Raw genomic sequence first — 22,273 nt, 5'->3', positions numbered from 1 at the left:
GAGAAATATACGTTGATTGCGTTTGGTGTGGCCATTTGTCTTGACAATTTTTCCTCTTGTCATACAAATAGTTTGAGAGAGACTGTTCAGTTCCAAATTACTGCGTACAGAAGAATTAAGGAATGTATTAAAACGAATCCTAAACAGAATAAGAACCTTTTTTCCAAAAGCTGTTTAGTTAGGATTTAATGTAGCATTTAGTCTGCAGATATTCTTATGTTACATGACGTGATAATTGTGATGAATTTGTCAAACTTGAAAAGCTGACAGGCAAAAGGAAATACAAGGAAGACTGTAATAAAATTCCAACCCTCATTCAAATCGCTACTAAAAATACAGGGCTAGATCCACAATTGGTGTAAATAGATGTAGTTTAATTCAGTTTAATGGACCTATACAGACTTACCCTATCCCTCAGTCTTTCCTCAATGCCATTCAATGCACACGTTTCCAATAATCGAAAAAAAAATCTGGCTCCATCATTTCTTTCTTTAGATTTCCCCATGTGTCATCTCTCCTTGTAGATGGCATGGGACTGTCTTTATCATTGTATCTTGTGCAGTACTGGCAGAAATTGAAAATAAAATGGAAAAAACACTTTTTCATTTGGTGTTTTATTTTTCAGGGAATTGCTACATCTTTGGGTATTTTGGCTGATATCTTTGTTTCTATGAGTGAGGAAGATTATAATAGTTTTAAGAACAACTCTCAAGTTAACTTGGTAAATATTCATTTATTAGAAGTCGCTTGCTGATCCTTATTTAGTTGCACCAAGCTCGGCTAAACGTCCTGGTCTTGTCCTATATGCCTGGGGAAGCTCCTCAACTCCAGCCAAAAAGTTCATTACCAGCTTGACACAAAATGAATGTCATTTCCCTCCAGGGCAAACTGAAGGGACAGTGCGAACATTGGCCAAAATTAGGTAAGTCTCAAAACTTCCAACGTGATGTGAAGGATGGACAGACAGAGGAATTAGTGTAGATGATCTAGTACGTTGCTCTCACTTAGCCAAAGACTCATTATCGTAGAAACCACCTATGGATGCAAACCACAAGAAGTGTTAAGCATCAGCAAAACCCAGTGGATTCAACTGATCAAATATGAAGGTCCATACTGTATCCTGCCTGATCTTCACTGAAGTCAATGGCAATTTGCCTGAGTAATGCTTTGTGTTTTAACTTATTAAGGATCTCAAGATTGAACCCTGTAGCTGTGCATATTTACTGCCATTGTGTCCTCATGAGTCTTTGGCTCCTCTGATGATAACCAGAAGGCTGTTTGCATGTGTATTTAATGATATGGACCCAATAGTCACAGCACACCCTGCAGGGTTCCCCAAACACCACAGACCAGATAAGGATCAAAGGCACCTAGCCAGGGTTTATTGCCAAGCAAGATACAAATAAGAGTTGTCAAGTATACTATACTGTATATATGTACCTGCCACAATGGACTGACACGGCCAATAGGAATTCCACTGCCCCCCTAGGTCAGACAAAGACAGTCCCTCCAAGAGACCACGTTATGGACAGATACAAACAAAGCACGCTTTACTGCTGACGTATCAAGTTTCCACTCTCTGATGTTGTCAGATTACCACCCCTCTCCGTGTACCTCATGGTTTGGTTACCACTTTGCCTGATTCAATTTAAGTGTCAAGCTGTAACATTTTATTACATTCAGACAAATTGCGAATCACATTCTCAGCAGGTACAGCTGAGCTCTGCAGTCAGATCAGTCCTCTGATTTCAGTGGGACTGTGCTGACTATGCTGTAACTCAGACCGCACTCTGACCCTTTTATTGCCAGTTATTTCCTACCACATTGCTATTACCTTCATTATACAGTCAAGTCTTTACTGGGTATATCTACGCTTCAGTGGAAGCTCAAGATTCAAACTCAGGCTCAAGCCTAACCCCACTTCTGTCTGCAAAAATCACACTAACGTGGGGCTGAGACCCAGTGTCCCAGGACCCCATGAGGGTGGTGGATCTGAGCCTGAGTCAGTCAAGATACAGGGTTTATGCTCTACCATCCTTCCCATCTCCCTGTGGCTCCCCCTCCCTAATCACTGTCACTCTGGGGTGGGAATACAGCCTGCTTTACTGCTTTGACATCTGTGCTCTGCAAGTCCACCCCATAGGGTGACTTTTTTTGTCCTCTGGACAGTCAAGTTTTTCCACACCACACCATGTAGAAAGAGTAAGAGCAGCCATGTTTTGGGACAGTAATAGGAAATCTAGAATATGGGTTATTGGACACAGGCCCACATAATGCAGTTTATATGCTCCAGCACCAGTATTCAACAGTCTCCAGGGTTATAAATGAGTGTAGACACTCAAGCCCTAGATTAATAAATCCAGGGTTTTCTAACTCAAGTTCTAGTAACACTGGACTTGCATTGCAGATAGATATACCCAAGAATGGTTACCTGGTTGGTTTGTTTGTTTGCTTTTTGTTTTTCCCACCAACATGGCATTAGAAAGATGACATAATCTGGAGAGGAACTTATATCCTGCTGTTTTAACAGAGCCTTCTCCAAGACTTTGACCATCGCTTACTCTCAGCTGCTGAAGCCTGCAAACTGGCAGCTGCCTTCAGCCAGTTCACTCCACTCTTTGTGCTCACAGCTGTGGTGAGTATGATTTCAGTTCACACCTCTGATTCAGAAAGGACGGTGCACTCTTCCTATAACTCCTACCTACAACCACAGAGAGAGAATGACAGGTAAAGACACACATCCCCTAGAACAGGGGTCTGCAAACTGCAGCTCTTTAAGGACTTCTTTGTGGCTCCCGATACTATAATTGCAAAGTTTAAAACAAAAAACACATCCTCCTGATCAACTTGTATCGAAGTAGCAAACGATATGTGCTCTTGAAATGTTGGATAGCTACCCCCAGCATCCTGTAGAGAGAGAAGGTTCAAGAGTGAAAGTCAGGAAGACAATGGAGCAAGTACCCACATGTAAAGTGTGAGGAAATAGAACAGGTAAAGAGTTTTTGAATGTTCTGCAGTAAATAGGTATCACATTACAAATCACTGTGTGTGTGCTGTTCTTCAAATAGGGGTTACAAAAAGTCTGGTTTAACACTATTTATTAAGGACCATCTCATATTCACATGAATTGAAGCTCTTGAATTCTTGATTTTTTTTTAACTGAATTGAGAAAAATGGCTCTTGCTATTTTGGTTGACGACCCCTGGCCTACCAGATGCTTTGTAAGTTAATGCCTCACCTCCCTTCAACTCTAAGCAAACTTAGATTTCAGAATAATCAGAGGCAGTGTTCCCTGTAAGCTGAATGCTTGGGCAGCTGCCCAGGGGAGATTCAGGTGCCACCCAGCTGATTGGCAAAGTGCCCAAAGCTGGCAGAATGTTTCTACTGTTAATGCACATACCAAAATGTATTCTGTCCATGGATGGAATATAATTAGAGAGAACATCAACTGGAGATATAAAACAATCCTTACCTCATTTCTTAGAAATCATAGAATTTTAGGTCTGGAAGGGACCTCAAAGAGGTCATCTAGTCCAGCCACCTGCTCAAAGCAGGATCAACCCTAACTAATTGGAATGAGCTGGTATACGTGCTTCAAAATGCATGTAGAAAGTGTTTGTTTGTTTTTTTAACTTGGAACAGGCTTTCAGATATGTAATTTATTGACTTCACGTCCTTTCTCCTTTTCAGAACATCCGGGGCACGTGCTTATTGTCCTATAGTCACTCCAAAGAATGTCCTCCAGAGAAGAGAAAGTTCTACTTGCATGAAGCGAAGGAATCCTTTGAAATTGGTCTCCTCACAAAGAATGAAAATGATCCTGTCACGAGCAGGCAGGAGCTCCATAGTTTAATTAAAGCGGCTTTCTGCCTTTCAACAGTTCATCAGCGACTCTACAGAGAAAGCGAGAGACTCTCTGAAGTGAGACATCTATGTATCAAAGCTATGGAGAAACTGTACATTTACAGCACTTCACCATTTACAGAGGATCAAGACAAAGAAACTCTTGCCAAGGAGATCATGTCTTTGATCACATCTGTTAAGGAACATCTAGAAGTACAAAGCTTTGCTAATTCAGATGCAAGGTCTTATGTTCCTGACAGCTACAAAGGTGGAGTGGAAAAGCCTATTTTGTGTGGTGAAATCAATTTTGAGAAAATCCTTGAAATGCATTCCCAGCATCATAGGTCAATAAGTGAAGTGTTTGAAAGTACTTGCAGGAATCATGAAACCAGGCACAGAGAAGCCAAAATGGGAGCCTGCATCACTGCTTTAAAAACTGAAACTAAAAATGTAGACACCATGTGTACCACTGAAGAAAAATTGTGCTATGGTAAAGGTGTTGCCAAAATTTCTGCTGCACAAAAAGCAAGAAGAAACCATGAGCTATTCAGTCACCAGACAAGAAGGAAATGGACTAGACCTAATGCAATGAATGTCTCCTTTGAAGAGGAGATAGAGAGCAAGCCATTAGACAAAGTTGCAAATGATGAAAATAGCATTTTCAGCAGCCTGCGAAGCAGGAGTCAAACCACTAGTTCTTTGAGGTCTTGGGACAAGTTGTCAAAATCAAGTTCCTCTGGTAGCTGGGAGGAAGTAGATTGGAACACTAGCAACAAGCTACCCAGAGATTGGCAACAAAGGGAAAAGGGCTCAGGGGATGAGCATTGTTGCACAGCCTCCACTGAATCTTCTGAGGAAAATGTTCAAGCTGGTAGCCTGCACTCATTGCCTTTCAAAACTCATCATCTCTCTCTTCAAGAATTACCAGGCAGCTGTTCGGGTCCTTCTCAGCCTTCATTAAAAGATAATATGCTCTCTGCTAATACATTAGCAGATATTTCCTCTGCTTCCAGAGAAGGTCTCTTGCAGGAGACGCAACTGGAAAGGAATGCCTTAAACCAGAAAGCAGGGGATGCCGCTAATATAGACTTCAGGAACAATACTGTTTCTTCCATGGACTTAAAGGGTCCCCATTTTTCTGATCCCAACAGACCTGATAGGGAAATGATTTCCTCTTCTTTGGCAGAATTAGAGTCATTTGAAATGGTTGAGTCTAGAACCAATGAGAGCAATAGGGACTTTAAGCTTAATCACAATCCTATTCAGTGTAACATAGTGGAAGGAAATGTAATAGATGCTGAAAGGTCTAGAAAAGTCATGGAGCCATTAACTAGAAATAATTCTCTGTGGGTTGACCCATTAGGAGATACTGTAGACACAACAGAGGATCTGTCAGTTGAGCCTTATGTGTCTATGGTGGCTGCTACAACATCTATAAGCAACAAGCCAAAGATAGCCACTGATTCCTTTGTAAGTAACTGGATTAATAAATCTTCTGCTGAAATGGATAGAAATAGGTCTTTTGAAATGTCTGAAGTTGACACCCAGGCAGATACAGAAGATGGATGGGAGTTTGCTTTCAGCAGCAGAGGGAGCTCAGTAAACGACTCTCCTGCCACCAATGTTCCAAGGCCTCCACTTAGCTCTGGGATTGGGACCAGAGTTTCGCTGTCAGGGAGGAAGAAGCCAGAAACTGACATGTTTAATGAAAGTGCTACCACTGAGGAGGATGAAGCAGAAAAGCCCAGGAACATTCTGAACAGTAGCCACAGCTCCAGCTCCTCTCTGAAATCATGGTACAAATCACCTCAGTTTTCCTGGAGTTTCTCTGAACTAGAGAGTCCATCATTTCTGAACTCCAGTGGGAGCTCTTTTGTCTTTGTTCCAGGGAGAACCAAAGAACAAACCCTAAAAGCTCGCTTTCTAGAGGAGGATGACTATGAGAAGCTCTTGTCAGGTGTGGCACATGACTGGCTAGCACAGAGACTGGAGACTACTGGAATGTTTAAAGCTAGACAACTCCACAAAGCATACGGTAAGTAACATCTCCCCCACTACCACTCCTGTGTCTGTGCCTGGTGCTGTTGTGATCCCAAACATAGCTATAAAATGGTAAGAGCTACCCTTTGAAAGGATTTTGTACCACATGCCAGCTGGCACTCGTATGGTGATGAACCAGGTGTAAAACCCTCAAAAATAGATAGGAGCAGCAGATAAACATCCAAGGTCTGATTCATTTGTGTCTTTGTATTGGCCATATTGTTCAGAGGTTAGAGCCACTGCCATTGTAAACTTAGGGTCCCATGTTTGATTATCATTTTGCTTTACACCAATACTTTAGATCAGAGTAGAGTACATACCAGTCCTTTCTGGTTTTAAACATCTATGAAACTGTGCGAAGAAAAGGCTGCAGAATTAGGTCTCTTGTTCTTACTAGGATTATGCAGATCTTTTGGGTTTGGCTATTTTTAGACTCCATTTCTTACAATACTTAAATGAGAAGAATGAGCGAAACTAGGGCAGATCAATATTTTGTGGTTTAGTTTATTATTTTGCTTAATATCACATCAGATTTTTTTCCTTTTATCTGTTAACCAAACTGGGTCATGCTGTACCTGCTGCCAGAATCTCTATGTGCTTAATTTGTCTTCAGGTTCTTTTGGATTTTGTTCTTTTCATTCTGAGAGTCTAGGAGCTCTGTCTGCTAGCTCATCGAGTTAATAAACACAACTGAAGTGAAGCTCCGGTTTCAAGTGTGGCTCTAATCTAAAGAGGGTATGTTTTGATGAAAAAGTTTGACTGACCTGATCTGAAGAAAAAAAAATCAGAAGTTACGTTTGTGAAAATTTGTTCAGATTTTGACATGTGATGGGCAAATTATTTGAACTCCTGAAAATTCTTGAGGGATCATTTCCTGCCCTGCTTTAAGTGCCATGGTCTGTCTAGAACAGCATCCACTCTCTGACAGTGCCAATGTCATATACTTCAAGGGAAGGTATAAGAACCCTGCAGTGGGCAAATGTGACCATCTGCCTTTGCATGAAGATCTTTTCCAAATCCCGAGCAATAGATTGGCTTTAACCCTGAAGATTTTATATCCCTTCCAAATTTGCGTTGTGGTTAATTATTATAAATCTAGATATTCTTATCAGTATAATATCCAGTGCCACACAATTTGGTATTACTCAATCTTATATACATAATCTGTGCTCCCTTGGGGCTTGTGACAGGCACAAAGCAGCAGCATTACAGAACAGGAGTGAAAGGTATTTGATTCAGCTGTAGATATTTTGTATTCTCTACTTGCTAGTAGTTTCTCTGCAGAATACCATGATCACTTACGCTTTTATTAGCGTATAAAACAGGAGCAACCCCAAAACAGCCCTACGGTATGTCCTTCTGCCAAAGCAATGCATTTTGGCTAACTACATTTCTGCTACTGGATGAACCACTTCAAAAGATGTTGTTACAATGCTACAGCGTGGGAGCTACAGTGTGGGAACTGATTGAGTGTGACAAGATAGCAGAGCTTTAGAGACTTTGTTTAGTCCTGGACCTCTAGCCTAACAGAAAAAAATTGCGAGCTCTTAGGTTTCGTCCTTGGTTACTGGCATGGAACAACCTTGCTAAAGACACACACAAGTTCATTTGTGGGGGTTTTCTTTTGGCAGATGCTCTTCTTCTGAAATACTCCAAGATATCTGGGCTGTGGACAGGCCAAGAGACAGCTGTATATATTGGTGACTACCTGAGCGTGGCCAAGGAAGGCAAACAAAGGAACGCATTTTGGATACACTTTCTGCATCAAGAAGAAACTCTGGGAAGGTATTGATCCAACTCAGATCACTGAAGGGAAATTTTAATCTGGGGGTAGTTCTACACACATACAAACATAGCAAATGCCATCCTGGATTAGAGCCAACATCTGTCTTAGTCCAGTGTCTTGTCTCTAATGCTCCATAAACAAGTGCAAGAAACCTCACTGCTAAAGCTTAACCTGCTCCCAAGGGGAAATTTCTTCATAATCTTCCCTAGTAAAAACTGTCTAATATCCTGAAGCTAAAAGTTTTTATAATTCCTTCCAAAACTCCTGGCTGTTGGGTTGAGCCTCACTATTATAGTTCTTCATAGTCACAGAGAGGTAGGTGTGTTAGTCTGTATCTTTACCCAAAAAAAACAAAAAAATAAAAAGTCCTGTAGCACTTTAAATACTAGAAAAATGATTTATTAGGTGATGAGCTTTTGTAGGACAGACCCACTTCTTCAGATCTTAGAATTTTCTAGGTCTGAAGAAGTGGGTCTCTTCCCACGAAAGTTCATCACCTAATAAATTATTTTGTTCATCTTTTAAGTGCTACAGGCCTGCCTTTTTGTTTTATTATAGCTGTTGTTACTCAGTGTGATTCTGCAGTTAATGTCTTTCCAGAACGAGAGGTATTTAAAAAGAACCAATTGCTTCATTATTGTTTTCTGTGTTATCTGACACTGTGTCACGTTTAGTTTCCATTTTCCTAATATGCCCTTGGGCTTTTCTCCATGCAAACCTGCACAGAAATAAGTGAGTGGATTTTATTTCATACCTTTGATTGTTTCAAACTCTCTCATTTTCAATTGTTTCCTACTTCTGACTGAAGTACAAAGCAGATACAACACTCCCTTAATCTGTAACAAGAGAGAGAAACAGGCTCACGTGAAATAAGCAAATGTGAAAATTAAAATGAATTTTGTGATTCCAGCACAAGCTTGTGTGTAAACAAGGAGCACAGCAGAGTGGCAAGCCTGTTCTGTTTTAGTATCAGTATGAGTAGAGGTTTGCTTATGAGCGCAAGATTCACTACCACATATTGTCCTCTGCCCGAGTGGAGGTCTGTAGCATCTTGTGCACTATAATCCAGATTTATAAAAGAATTTAGGCCTTGCTGGGTTCTGTGTTCCAATGCCAACATCTGATTTGTTTTTAAAGTAATATAGACACTTGGGCGCATGAATTCCACTTGCAGTCAGATTTTGGCTCCTGAGTATCTGAATTACTTTCGAAAGTAAGAGTTAGGCTCCTAAATCAGTTGGGGATTGCAAGGCCAAGCTCAGCAATGCCTAAAAGGCTTTAAATATCTGAAGCCAGGCCTACATTACTCAGAAGATCAGAGTCGATCTGCCAGGGATTTGATTTAGTGCATCTGGTTTTGGCCCCCACAAATTGATCTATCACGGATTGGCAGTCAACCCCTGTACTTCTCGCTATCGCAAGGATTAAAGAAGGTCTCCAAGAGAAACTCTTCCATCAACCTTCCTTAGTGGGGACAGACAAGTAAGCTGATTGCAGACAAGTTGATTCTAGGTACGCAGTTGCCATAGCTAGAATTGCGTATGTGCAATTGATTTACCTGCCTAGTGTAGACCAAGCCTTAGTCTAGCTATCTGGCTCTCAAGAGGATGGGATAAGAAGAGAGCTGGGTGGGGAAGAGCATGGCATGTCAGAGAAATAGGTAAAACTTTAGTGGCTTTGTGAAATGTACACCTCCGCCTTAAGAGGTGGAAGAAGTCCACCTAAGGCCACAGCACCCAGAGGCAGTGCTTGCTGCTTTGGGTAATGTGGACAGAGCCCAGTCATCTTCAAGCAGAACAAACCTGAGACCTCTGGAGCTTAGTATATGATGCTCTACTGCATAATAGAAAAACCAGCTAGCTAGTAGCTAAGGCTGAGGGCAGCCCCTTATTCTCTGTAAGTGGTCACGAACGCATGGTGCTATTAGATGGGAAGGGTACACCACAAGCAGAAGGTACACCACTTTGCAAGTGGCAAAAGTGGATTCTAGACGATCAGTAAATGTGATGTATGGGTTACTAGGGAGTCTGGTGGGATTTTCAAAGGTGCCTGTGCTCCAGTGGAAGTCAGCTGGAGTTGTATGCATAATTTGTTTACACGCTTTTGAAATTCTCACCCGAAGGCTAAGATTTTTCATAGCTAACTTTTGTTATTCCATCAGGAGGTACAAAGTCAGATTTCAGCTGTCATTTTAAATAAGGTACCAATAAGCAGCTTTGGCCTTGAACAACAAAGTGGATTTGTGGTGGTGATTTGCATCCCAGTGTGGGTTCCCCCTATTGCTATCTAACTGAGGGATTTGGCTACACTGCGTGTTTGTTTGTTTTTACTCACATAGGTATGTCGGGAAAGAGTACAAAGAAGAAAAGGGGCTTCTTCACCATTTCAGTGATGTGGAGCGACAAATGACTGCTCAGTACTATGTGACAGAATTCAACAAAAGGCTGTATGAGCAGAAGATCCCAACACAAATCTTTTACATCCCCTCTGCAGTACTCCTGGTAGGAAGTTCTGAACAGAAATCAGTTGAAGTAGGGGACTTACAGAAGCCAGCAGAAAGTGCTCAGATAATGTTTTTCCTGTAGAGCAGTGGGTAGAGACTTACTTCACTTAAACCCTTGTGCTGCGGGTGGAGCATAGGACATGTACAAGCCTCCTCCATTTCACTCCATCTTGGCACAAAACTTCTAGCTGACAGCAGGGGTACCCCGATTGTTGTCTGAGACCAAGTATAGAATAAAGAGAGCTACACGATCCCTGCAGAACAATAATAATTAGTGATAAGCCAAGTGTGTCCCATACCCTGAGGGTATGTAACACAGCATTTTGGAGCAAGCAGGATTTGGCCTCCTGGCCAACGACTGACAGACTGGGAGAACTAGCAGCTCAGGATGGAGCTTAGGTTTTGAAGCTCAGCCCCTCCCTAGGTTTGAGTCTGAGTTCAAGCTGTAACTTCAAAGCACTGTCTACAGCTATTTTAGAAGGCTTCTATGAGCGTTGCTGACTCAGTCTGTCCACCCAGGTTGGGAGACTCACTCAGTGTCACTCTGAAATGCAGGGCAGATGTCCCCTAGAGGCAAATGCCATTACGTGGTAAACCAGTTTGAGTATAGACCATACCAACACAGAGCCTCACCAGAGGGCACAATAGGTGCAAATGTAAAAATATGCATATCCTGCCAGCCCCACCAAACCATTCCTTTATCTGTGTACCTAGAGCAGGGAAGGATGCATTTAACCAGCTGAGAGATGTAGTTGCCCCTAACCTATTTGTGCACAGAAATATGAGGACTTGTGTTTGTCTGCAAATGCACAAGCTACTTTAATAGCTGCATCTTTAGTGTGTTTCTTCAAAATGTAGCCTATTACTTATAAAGGTGCTTTCAGAGATACCAGAATCAGGGTAAATTCTGCTCAGTTTATCCACTTCAAGTGGACCTTTGATTTAAGTGGGACTACTGAGCGCTGGCACCAGAACTGGTGGGATTGGGGAAGGACAGCTCCCAATTCTTAAAGGGCTATACCCTCCACTTTTTAAAAAAAGAAACGTGCTGTGGAGAAGAATGTAGTCTCTGTGCCTAGAATTAAAGGTGTCCTTTTGTTGATAGTATAATTATACCTTAAATAGCATAGTGTGGCTACATTTGGTACTCAGTTGGATATTTGAGTAGTATTTTAATATCTCTGATGCTTTGTCTAGGTCCACCCACTTCAGCAAAGGTTCCTGTGGCCTTGCTACTTGGGTGAGTCAGGCAAGCACAGTGTGGCCCTTAGGTTATCAATCCTTGGGACAGGGACTTTGGGTTTTTTTCCGTTGATCGGTGAAAAAAACTTTAAATCATTATGAATAGTGACTAATAGTAAGAGTGTTCCAATACTATGGGCTAGAACCTCGGGTCCAGCCAGCCCCTCTCAGGGCAGCCTCAGGGTTACGCGCATTGGCGTTGCTTTCTAATGACACTCACGGAACAGACGAGGGTCACCAGATTGCAGCACATCCAGACTTGCCCCCAAGACACTGTTCTTACCAAGCAGATTGAGGAGGGATGGTATAGAGTCAAAATAGCTAGCTACAAGCCATGTGGGGAGTTGTCCATTCCAAGAAAATCTGCAGCTCCTCTGGCCCTCTTGCATCACCTGAGTGGCACCCAGCGGCCAGAGCATTAGCCAACCATCTGTCCCTCTGTCTTTTATAGACCTAGGTTATATATTTAACTAGGGTTCTATTAGACTTCTGTGTCCCAAATACAAGCAAGCAAGTAGACTGTTATGTATGCTATAGCTGTCCAATTTCTGTCCTATATGTGTGTAGAGTATAAGTTCTTGTTCTGTTGTTCATGTGTATGCTATAATGCAATATGCAAATGACCTTGGCTCAAAAAGCTTTGCTCTACTGCTTTTGCTAAGCATGCTCCTTTGGTGCTCTTTAACCCTGGAGTATTAGTTTTCAAGGCCCAATGTAGCTTTAACACTAATCCATTCAAGTGCTTGACTATGTAAACATAACTATATCAAGCAACCACAGACACATCAAAAGATGAACAACTGCTGGTCACTGGTCTGCCATCTTCCCAGCTCCTTATCTCATTTCTTACACTGATTTTCTTGCAATTTATTTTTCTTCTGCTTTACAAGACACCTATAGAACTTGTTGATCGCCATGCCTTGTCTCACGAGGTTGAATTGGCATTTCTAGAGCTGACACTGTCTGGCTAGATGGGAGCTCTGCTTCCACATGTGCTCAGATGGAAACGAACAAGTGGATGGCTTTTTAGGTCCATGTTCCTTTTAGTGCTATGGGGAGAAGTAATAGTGCAAGGAAGAATTCAAATAGCTGAGCTAAAGGATGTCTCACCATTTCATCTCTACTGGGATTATTTTAATCCTTTAACATTGTGGTTTCTTTCAGATCTTAGAAGGCAAATCTATAAAAGGCTGTGTGAGTGTGGAGCCCTATATTCTGGGAGAATTTGTGAAATTATCTAATAATACGAAAGTGGTAAAGACAGAATACAAAGCCACTGAGTATGGCTTGGCCTTTGGCCATTTCTCCTACGCGTTTTCCCATGGCACAGATGTGGTTGTTGATTTACAAGGTTTGTATGATGGCTGATTCTGTTTGTTTTGTGTCCTTCCCGTTTTCCAGCAGCTTGTTCTATACAAAGAACAAAGCCATTTTAAAATGTCCCTGAGGCCAAGGGAGGCATAGAGGGGACTCAGACGTGTAAGAAAGCAGGCCTCAATTTTTGGATTGTGAAATAAATAACACCTGTTGGCTTAAAGAGAAGCGCTCTCCCTTCTTGATGTAAGAGAAACTGTGATCGTGTTCCTAGGCCAGATCCTAGTGTGATGCAAACTTATGTCACTGTATCCTTGTGAAAGCTAAACTGAAGCTAATGGAAATTGGCCTCATGGAGCTTCTTGGCAAAGGGGGCTCCTCAGGTGAACCAGAGACGGTATAGCAGTTCACATGCTACCCCTCTCCTTTCCTGTCTCCAGCCAGCCCCTGAATGGCTGAAAGCTATCTTTGGGTGCACGCCTTCCCACCCCTTAGCTCTACAGGCTCTCCTTGGCTAGAGCTGAGGACCTGCACTTCTAATGTTTCTGCTCACTCAAGTGCCCCTCCTCCCTTAGAAGGAGAGAGCCAAAAACAGGAGGCTGTTGGGACCTAATGTCGTCCTGTGATCAGGCCCACTGGGAGGGGGCAACTACACCGGGGCCTGGTGATTCAGAAGAGCCTGGGACTCTGGCTACTGACACCATTGCTGCAGTAGCGGCGGTGAGCCCTGGCATCCTGGGCCGTTTAAATTGCTCCTGGAGCGCTGGCTGCACAGTGTGGGCAGTGCTAAGGGCTGACTGGGAGGGGCACAGCTTAATTTGGGTGGTGCTGAGGGATGGCTTCCACCCCTCCCAGGAGCTCAGAGACAGCCCATTTCTGTTGGCTCCTGACTGTGATTGTGTTCTTACCTGAATATCAATGTCGACATTAAGGGTCTTATTCTGCTCTCATTGATCCTGGGGTAAATCAGGAGTAATTCCATTGACGTCAACAGAATTTCACTCATGTAAAATTGCCACACATGGGATCAGACTTGGGGTGAGAGAGGCTTATTTACAGACCACAGTGAAGTGAAGGGACTATTGTGTGTCATTTTACATTCCAATGTATTCTTTATTTATCCAGGTTGGGTGACCGGCAATGGAAAAGGCCTGATCTACCTCACAGATCCCCAAATTCATTCTCTTAATGAGAAAGATGTTTCACACTCCACCAATTTTGGGGAGAAAGGAATTTATTATTTCTTCAATAATCAGCATGTGGAGTGCAATGAAATCTGCCATCATCTTTCTCTGACAAGACCTTCACTAGCAGAACCAACTTAGCCTTATGCCAAGAACCTGATTCCTCAGTCATTTATTGACCTAAATACCTCTGCTTTGAGAGCAGCGTCATAAAAGTAAACTACTGCTATTCCTAAGTGTTGGAAGTACCTGGCCTGTACTTCCAGGTGGGTAACACCATGCTACTGAACACAGCTTGTTTTGGAAATTAACAGAACTATATAAAAGTAGACTCAAGGAACACAAATAGTACAACAAATCCACAAGGGACAGGAAAACTAGGAGCTCACACTAGAACTTTGTCCTTATAATGATCAGTCTCCTCTAGAAATCACAGCATCAGAAGGAGACAAAATAGTACAATCTTTTTATTCAGGGCTTAGCTTCAGTGTGGGTTTTGGCTGAGAAAGGACAGTGGGATTTATAAAGCCAGCTGCTGTTAGGAGGTACTATTCTAAGAAAGAGGATCTGCTATTTGAATTTACTTGTATTTATGATTTTCAGAGACTTTTTTCCAATGTCAACATGCTGTGTTACTGAAACAAAAAGTGATAAAAATGTACGTCCTTCCTCTAAGACCTAAGGATGTAATTTCTTGCTTATGTTGTAAAATAGCAGTTTTAACCCTGATAGCCACAGAGCAAACCTTGCAGTCCTTATACAGGCAAGACTGTTCTTGAAACCAAAGAATGGCTCGACTTGCTCACACCTCTGTTGATGTGCCCATAGGAGACATTCCTACCAGCCCGTGATAGATCCCTCTTAAAAACAAAACAAAAGTCCCATCGCTACCTCCAGTGGAACTGTGACTGCCGTAAATTTAGAGCCCAGCCTGGCAACCCTTATTCACGAAAGTAGCCATGCTGAAGTGAATGGAAAAAGGCTGTAATATAAAATTGTAGTTCTCCACAGAATTTGTTTGCTTCCTTAGAATCTTTAAGTCTAGTTTATATTGGAAAGAATTTTAAAAACAGTTGATGTTTGTTTTAGGGGTTTCTGCTGTCAACATAAATGTCAACACTGAGTCATTAGACTGCTGTTCTGTCTCCTGAGAATATTTAAATTAGTTCAGCCCACACTCCAAAGATGCTTCTTGCAGCTTTTACACATTTGCTGACTCTGCTGGGGCCACGTTTTAGTATATTGCATATACATGCAGCTGCTTCTTTGAACATTTCCTCTTTATTTCATTCATTTTTCTCTGCACTTTTACGATTGTTCAGGGATCTATAACACACTCCAAGTACCCCTGATTTTTAACACTCCACAGTCTTTGAACATCCTGCGGTATGTGTGCTGTCCGCAGGCTCCCATAGTGCTTACCCTGGGTAGAAGCAGCTGCTGCTTTTTCCTTCTTATGAAACAATCTTTTGTTGTTTTTTGTTTCAGACCAAAGCTTGTAATTCATGGACATGACCTTAGTGGACTGTTGTGAGCTACCACCTGGAGAATTGGAAAGTAGCAAATGTAGTTATTTCATTCCCTTTTCAGAATCTCACTGGGGATGCATTCAAGGGGCACAGAATGTCAGGGTCTGTCTTCATTAGATTTCTGATAGGGCTTGTCTTCACTGCTGCCAATAGCTCAAGTTAGTACACTCAAGTTACTGCGCTCTAGCTAGTCTTCTGATTTACACCAGAGCAATTGGATGGGCAGCACAGACTGATGAGTTGTTGTGACTCAGTTGTTGTAACTCAAGCTGTTACATCCCCAATTCATACCTAGCAACCCCCTCTCTCTTAGGGTATGTGTCCACTGCCTTTGGGAGGGTTATTTTCAGCACAGGCAGCCAGACTCCAGCTAGCTCTGCATGAACAAGTATGCTTAAAATAGCAAGGTGGATGTCACAGCATGGCCTAGCTGTCAGAGTCCAAGCCTGTAGAACCCCTTAGGTCTGAGCTCAACAGCCACACTGCTGTTTTGGGAATGGGATTTCAAGTGGGGCTAAGAATTGTTCCCTCAAGCTATAGTGTAGACATTACCTGACAGGCCAGCTGGCTTGAGGTTAAAATAGGCAAGAACTGAGTTCGTATTAATGGTTAGGTTGTAACCTGAGCAAACTATGCTGTGAAGACTCATCCTTAGCGCTACCTTGTTGGCAGTTGCAGTTAGCCTGTATTGCTAATCCAGTCACTCTGTGACCTCACTGAAAGCTTCTGCCTGTGAAATAGCGAGACAAAATGGGTTCAGATACATTCAGGCTATTGTCCAAACTTTTTTGTGAGCTGTGTGATCCAGTGGTGGCAATGCAGGATTCAAGACACACTTGAGCGTTTCTTTCCTGATTCTTCCCTTAACTTGCTGTACGCCTTGCTCAAGTCAATTTACCTCTCTCTGCTTCTGTTTCCTTTCTGCAAAATGAGGCAAATACCTGCCAGACAGGTTTGATGAGGACGACGGTTATTGTTTGTATAGCACTTTGAAAATGCCAGTGCAATGTCTACTAAATGCTGAGTATTACTGTCTTAACTGTACTTGTGAAACAGCTGACAACCTTCATCATGCAGATGGTTCCCTGCAGTTCAACCCTGTCTCAATACAGAACCTCATCACTCCAGGAGAGGTCTACCCATGCCAAACAACCTCCTTGGATGGGGACCAATAGTTGTCACTTCTCAGGAAGTTGTCCCACCATATACAATAAAACACCTCTGACATTAGAAAGTGTTCCCCCTTTTGTGTTTTTGTAATGGTGTGAATAAAGGGTGTTTGATTTACCTGCGTAATCTATAGAGACTTCCTTCAGATAAAGTATGTTTTTTACAATCTAAAATATGTCTTATAGTTCCAATATCCTGTCCCAGAAAGTCATCTGGTTGGCATAGTTGATTTAAGGGGGGTTTGTCTCATCTTGAGGGGGAAAGAAACTGAATCGAAAGCTACATAAAAATATCGGAACTCCCCCACCCCCAGGACAAAGTTAGGCTTAACAAAACCATCAGCTTTTTGTTTCTCCCACCAGCAGAAGTCCAGTTACTGTTGTTTAATTCTGCTATTGTTTTCAAGGTGATGTTTGTATTGGCTTGTTTGGATATACAGAGGCCATATAATTGCACAGAGCAGGGGAAACTAGGTGGAAGGGGTAGGAAGCAAAAGAAAAAAAATTAAATCTCTTTATTATGGTGCATAAACCTTCCGTGTTGGGGAACTGTGCAGCTGCACAGGGGGAAAATGCATTCAAAAATATAATGCTAGTGTGAATAATCCTTTCTAGAATGCTGCTTGCAGACTGCTCCAGCTTTGTCAGGTGAACTTGAACTGGGCCATCAGATTTGCTCTCGTTTCCATTGCACACTGTCTATCACCCCAGGGCATTCACCATCTTGCCTGTTGTTGGAAAAGAGCAAACAATCCATCATTGAGCCTGGGAGTCACTTCCTCATAGAAAAGTAAAATCAGCATGTGACAGTACACTCAGCTCCAATGTTTCGCAGATTAAAATGATACATGAAAACTCACGTGTTACTGGGAAGATTAAGTCTGTTATCTTGTACCACAGCCAATAAAGAAGGGGATTGTCTGCAACAGTAAACCATTGGATTTAACCAAGTAACAAAAGTTATGTGCTCATGGGTTAGTGCTTGTGGAAAATACATGCATAAAATTTAAAGAAAAGAAAAATAGTAAGGTTTTAAGAATTAATAGTCTGCAAAAATTTTACATTAAAGCCTTTTTTGTAGAACTCCATGGGGTGTTTTTTAATTTTCTCTAAGATTAATTGAAGTGTCATAATAAATTATAAACAAGTAATACTGCCGTGCTTTCCTATCAGCACTAAAAACACTTGAGGTCATTAAACCAGGCAGAATTTTAAAAAGCTAATTTGCTGTTTATATTGTTTGTTTTACAGGGTGGATAAAAATAGCTGATTGTTTTTAAATGAAAAAACATCAGGCTTTTCTGTTTTTTTAATAATTAGTAAAATACTAAGTTTCTCATTTAAAAATAACAGTTACAATTAAATCTCATCACAAACATGCTACACGTACTGTCTGATAAAAATGAATTAATGGTGCTCGTCTGTCTAACCTAACTACTAGCTCTTGCGTCTCGAAAATTCTGGGCTTTCAATTTCTGTTTCTTAGCAGACTAAAAAGTAACATATGCAAAGAAAGACACAAGCTGGATAGGATTGTTTTTGTTCTGTGCATGTGTGGTGGTGGATCTTGGCCAAGCACAGAAGAGGAGTTGACGTTTTCTTAAAGACAGATAATATATAGGAAAGGAGGACAGAGGCACCATAGAAAGGACCAGGGGCATGGATGGGAAAGAAAAAGGGGACACATTATTCAGCACAAGTATCAGAGGGGTAGCCGTGTTAGTCTGGATCTGTAACAGCAACGAAGGGTCCTGTGGCACCTTATAGACTAACAGAAAAGTTTTGAGCATGAGCTTTCGTGAGCACAGACTCACTTCGCCAGATGCTGGTCTTGGAAATCTGCAGGGCCAGGTATAAATAAGCCAGAGTAAGGGTGGGGATAACAAGGTTAGCTCAGTCAGCAAGGGTGAGGCTTACTACCAGCAGTTGATCTGGAGGTGTGAACACCAAGGGAGGGGAAGCTGCTTCTGTATTTAGCCAGCCATTCGCAGTCTTTGTTTAAACCAGAGCTGAGGGCATCGAATTTGCAGATGAATTGTAGCTCAGAACTTTCTCTTTGGAGTCTGGTCCTGAAATTTCTTTGCTGTAGGATAGCTACTTTTAAGTCTGCTACTATGTGGCCTGGGAGATTGAAGTGCTCTCCTACGGGTTTTTGTATATTGCCATTTCTGATATCTGATTTGTGTGCGTTTATTCTTTTACGTAGAGACTGTCCAGTTTGTCTGATGTATATAGCCGAGGGGCATTGCTGGCACATGATGGTATAAATTATATTGGTAGATGTGCAGCTGAATGAACCCACGATGGTGTACCTGATCTGGTTAGGTCCTGTAATGGTGTTGCTGGTGTAGATATGGTGTAGATATGTAGATATGGTGTAGATATGGGAAGGAGACTCTGGAGGAATTCCACCGGGACTTCAACAACTTTCACCCCAACATCAACCTCAGCCTGGAACAGTCCACAGAGGAGATCCACTTCTATGGTGCTAATACACAATGGCCACATGAATACGACCCTGTACCATAAACCTACTGACCACTACGCCTACCTTCATGCCTCCAGCTTCCATCCCAGACACACCACACGATCCATTGTCTACATCCAAGCACTAAGATATAACCGCATTTGCTCCAACCCCTCCAACAGAGACAAACACCTACAGGATCTCTACCAAGCATTCTTGAAACTGCAATACCCACCTGAGGAAGTGTGCCACGAAGCCTCTTACTACAGGACAAGCCCAAGAGAGAAACCAACAGAACACCACTAGCCATCACTTACAGTCCTCAGCTAAAACCTCTACAGTGCATCATTAGGGATTTACAACCCATCCTGGACAATGATCCCCCACTTTCACAGGCCTTGGGAGGCAGACCAGTCCTTGCCCACAGACAACCTGCCAACCTGAAGCAAATCCTAACCAGCAACTATACACCGCACCACAGTCACTCTAACTCAGGGACCCATCCATGCAACAAACCTCGTTGCCAGCTCTGCCCACATATCTACACCAGCAACACCATTACAGGACCTAACCAGATCAGCCACACCATTGTGGGTTCATTCAGCTGCACATCTACCAATATAATTTATGCCATCATGTGCCAGCAATGCCCCTCGGCTATATACATTGGACAAACTGGACAGTCTCTACATAAAAGAATAAACGCACACAAATCAGATATCAGAAATGGCAATATACAAAAACCCATAGGAGAGCACTTCAATCTCCCAGGCCACACAGTAGCAGACTTAAAAGTAGCTATCCTACAGCAAAGAAATTTCAGGACCAGACTCCAAAGAGAAAGTTCTGAGCTACAATTCATCTACAAATTGGACGCCCTCAGCTCTGGCTTAAACAAAGACTGCAAATGGCTGGCTCAATACAGAAGCAGCTTCCCCTCCCTTGGTGTTCACACCTCCAGATCAACTGCTGGTAGTAAGCCTCACCCTTGCTGACTGAGCTAACCTTGTTATCCCCACCCTTGCTCTGGCTTATTTATACTTGGCCCTGCAGATTTCCAAGACCAGCATCTGATGAAGTGAGTCTGTGCTCACGAAAGCTCATGCTCAAAACTTTTCTGTTAGTCTATAAGGTGCCACAGGACCCTCCGTTGCTATTACTCAGCACAGAGCTTCCTATATTCCCCCCACACTTTTGCTACACAAAAGCTCTCATGGCTATCTCGGAATGTTCTGAAAGAATTCATTCCCTAGGTAAAAAAGAAAACACTGCAAGTGTAAGCAGTGCAGGCAGATGCAGTGCCTGATTTCAAGAATGAAATATTATAAGGAAATCTGTTTTTATTGGGAGAAAAGGGTGTAGATGAAGATGTGGATGTGGCTGAGTAGATCTACTGGTTAGTAATTTACATAATTCACTTTGTGATGCATCATCCTTCAAGAGTCTCTCTATGCTTTTTAGTATGTGTGATTTAACAAGTAAATTCCCAAGCTGTGTGTTGTGTTGGATGTTGCTAAAAAATGTTTAGCTTAGCTAATTCTTATGGCTTGTTTAATTAGTTCACTAGTTTTAGAATCTGTCATTCACTTGTACAATACAGAAAGCTGAAGTAAGAAAAATCTACAGTTCCCAGTTCCCACTGAGTGTCATTTGCTTATATAATTCATGCCCCTTGTTTTGGAACATCATGGCCACAGACCATAATGTTGATATGACTAGTCGATTCCCTATTGTACTTCAGCATAACTCGGCTTTTCCAAGGGAGCCCCATTCTATACTTGTTTTCTCAAAAAAAAACAAGTGCCACTGAGTTCAGTAAGGTTTCCCCTAAAATTATGCTCACTCCAATCACAGTCAGTCTTAGCTTTATTGTTAACTTCATTTAAATCAATTATTTTTGGTGATTTTAAATCACAATTTAAATCACCTTGATGTAAATCAATCCACCCTGTTTTACCATGTCATTCCAATAGACAGTGAAAAACCTGATCATTTTGATTATTTTTAGTCATTTCACTTTTTGTTGCCATACGTTAGAACAATGCTACGGTTTTCTTGCACAGTCTTATCCATCTTACATCATTATATGCCCCCTTAGATCAGTATGGGGCTCCTGACAGCCTATAAGGTATTTATGCTCAAAATACCCCTGCAATGTGGGCAAGTACTGTTACCGCAGTGGACAGTTGTCTACAGAGAAACTAATTCTTCCAAGGATTCACAGGAACTCTGACAGAGCAAGAAAGTGCATCATAACCATTGACCCACCTTTCCTCTCTGAAGAACAATGCTACCGAGAAACAAACAAAATACTTTTCATGTAAATTTTTAGAAAATGATTTTTTCTGTTTGAGATGTATAAAAAAATAAACTATGAAGTCTTGAGCAAGTTGGCTGGATCTCTTCAGTCTCTCAGATTACAGACCCCAATGATAACCTGTATGTTTTCACCAGAAGAAGGCCCAAATAGGCTAGTGTTCTCATAAATCATTAGGAAAATGTGCATTCTGCTGAGTTTACTCCGCATACTGTAAAGGTTGGAGTGCACATTGGATTGTTAGAGAACATGGTATTTGCATGTGTGTCTCTCCGCTGACTCCAAGAGGCTTTGGATTCGGCCCTTTAACTGGTGCCCTGGTCTTTTCTGACATGCTGTGGAAGGTAGACCACACAAGGTCAGATCTGATCTCATGATTAGAAATGAATAACATATCCCTGCCTGTAATATCACTTTACGAAGTAGAATAATGAGATGCTACATGCTGTGAGGAAAGAAAGAGAACCTGGCCCAAAAGGAGATGATCAAACATTTTAATAACTATTTTCAACAGGTGGGTGAGGTCAAAACCAAATTTTCATAGGTTTTTTCCTGTGGTTCCATTAGTGTTCATAAGTGGCCTTTCTTTTTGTCCTGGTTAGTCCTGAGTCAACAATGGATTAATGGGCAACGGTTGTCTTTGAGTTAGCACTAACAAACCAGACTGGGTGAGCTAGTTTTTAAGAAATGTGCTAAAAGTGCATGTTGCTGAGGCTACTTCTTGGTGGTGCAGGTTGAACCTCTCTAGTCTGGCACCTGTAGGACCTTACCAATGCCAAAGTAGAGGATTTACCAACCTATGGGAGCTCAGTCTTGTCTAGCAGCATTACCAACACTTCCACTGCTTACTGGGTTCTTAGAAGACATTTAGAGGTAAAA

General features: G+C 42.0%; 1 protein-coding gene across 4 annotated transcripts in view; it reads left to right on the top strand.

Annotated features, from left to right (window-relative positions):
- ALPK1 (alpha kinase 1) overlaps positions 1 to 17,791 on the top strand; it is a 99,962-nt gene extending 82,171 nt beyond the window's left edge. For 2 of the 4 annotated variants that reach the window (XM_074993421.1, XM_074993422.1), the window contains exons 8-14: positions 626 to 721; positions 2,531 to 2,635; positions 3,691 to 5,878; positions 7,515 to 7,668; positions 10,008 to 10,170; positions 12,579 to 12,765; positions 13,854 to 17,791. In XM_074993421.1, the coding sequence (XP_074849522.1) occupies positions 626 to 721; positions 2,531 to 2,635; positions 3,691 to 5,878; positions 7,515 to 7,668; positions 10,008 to 10,170; positions 12,579 to 12,765; positions 13,854 to 14,053 (3,093 nt within the window). In that variant the 3' untranslated portion in view covers positions 14,054 to 17,791. The remainder of the gene's footprint in view (positions 1 to 625; positions 722 to 2,530; positions 2,636 to 3,690; positions 5,879 to 7,514; positions 7,669 to 10,007; positions 10,171 to 12,578; positions 12,766 to 13,853) is intronic. The other 2 variants (XM_074993423.1, XM_074993424.1) reach the window with 2 other exon arrangements.
- Positions 17,792 to 22,273: the final 4,482 nt, after the last annotated feature.

Source organism: Carettochelys insculpta, chromosome 4 (genome assembly GCF_033958435.1).
Source record: "Carettochelys insculpta isolate YL-2023 chromosome 4, ASM3395843v1, whole genome shotgun sequence".
NCBI classification, from domain to species: domain Eukaryota; kingdom Metazoa; phylum Chordata; order Testudines; family Carettochelyidae; genus Carettochelys; species Carettochelys insculpta.
This window is presented reverse-complemented; position numbering and strand designations above follow the sequence as displayed.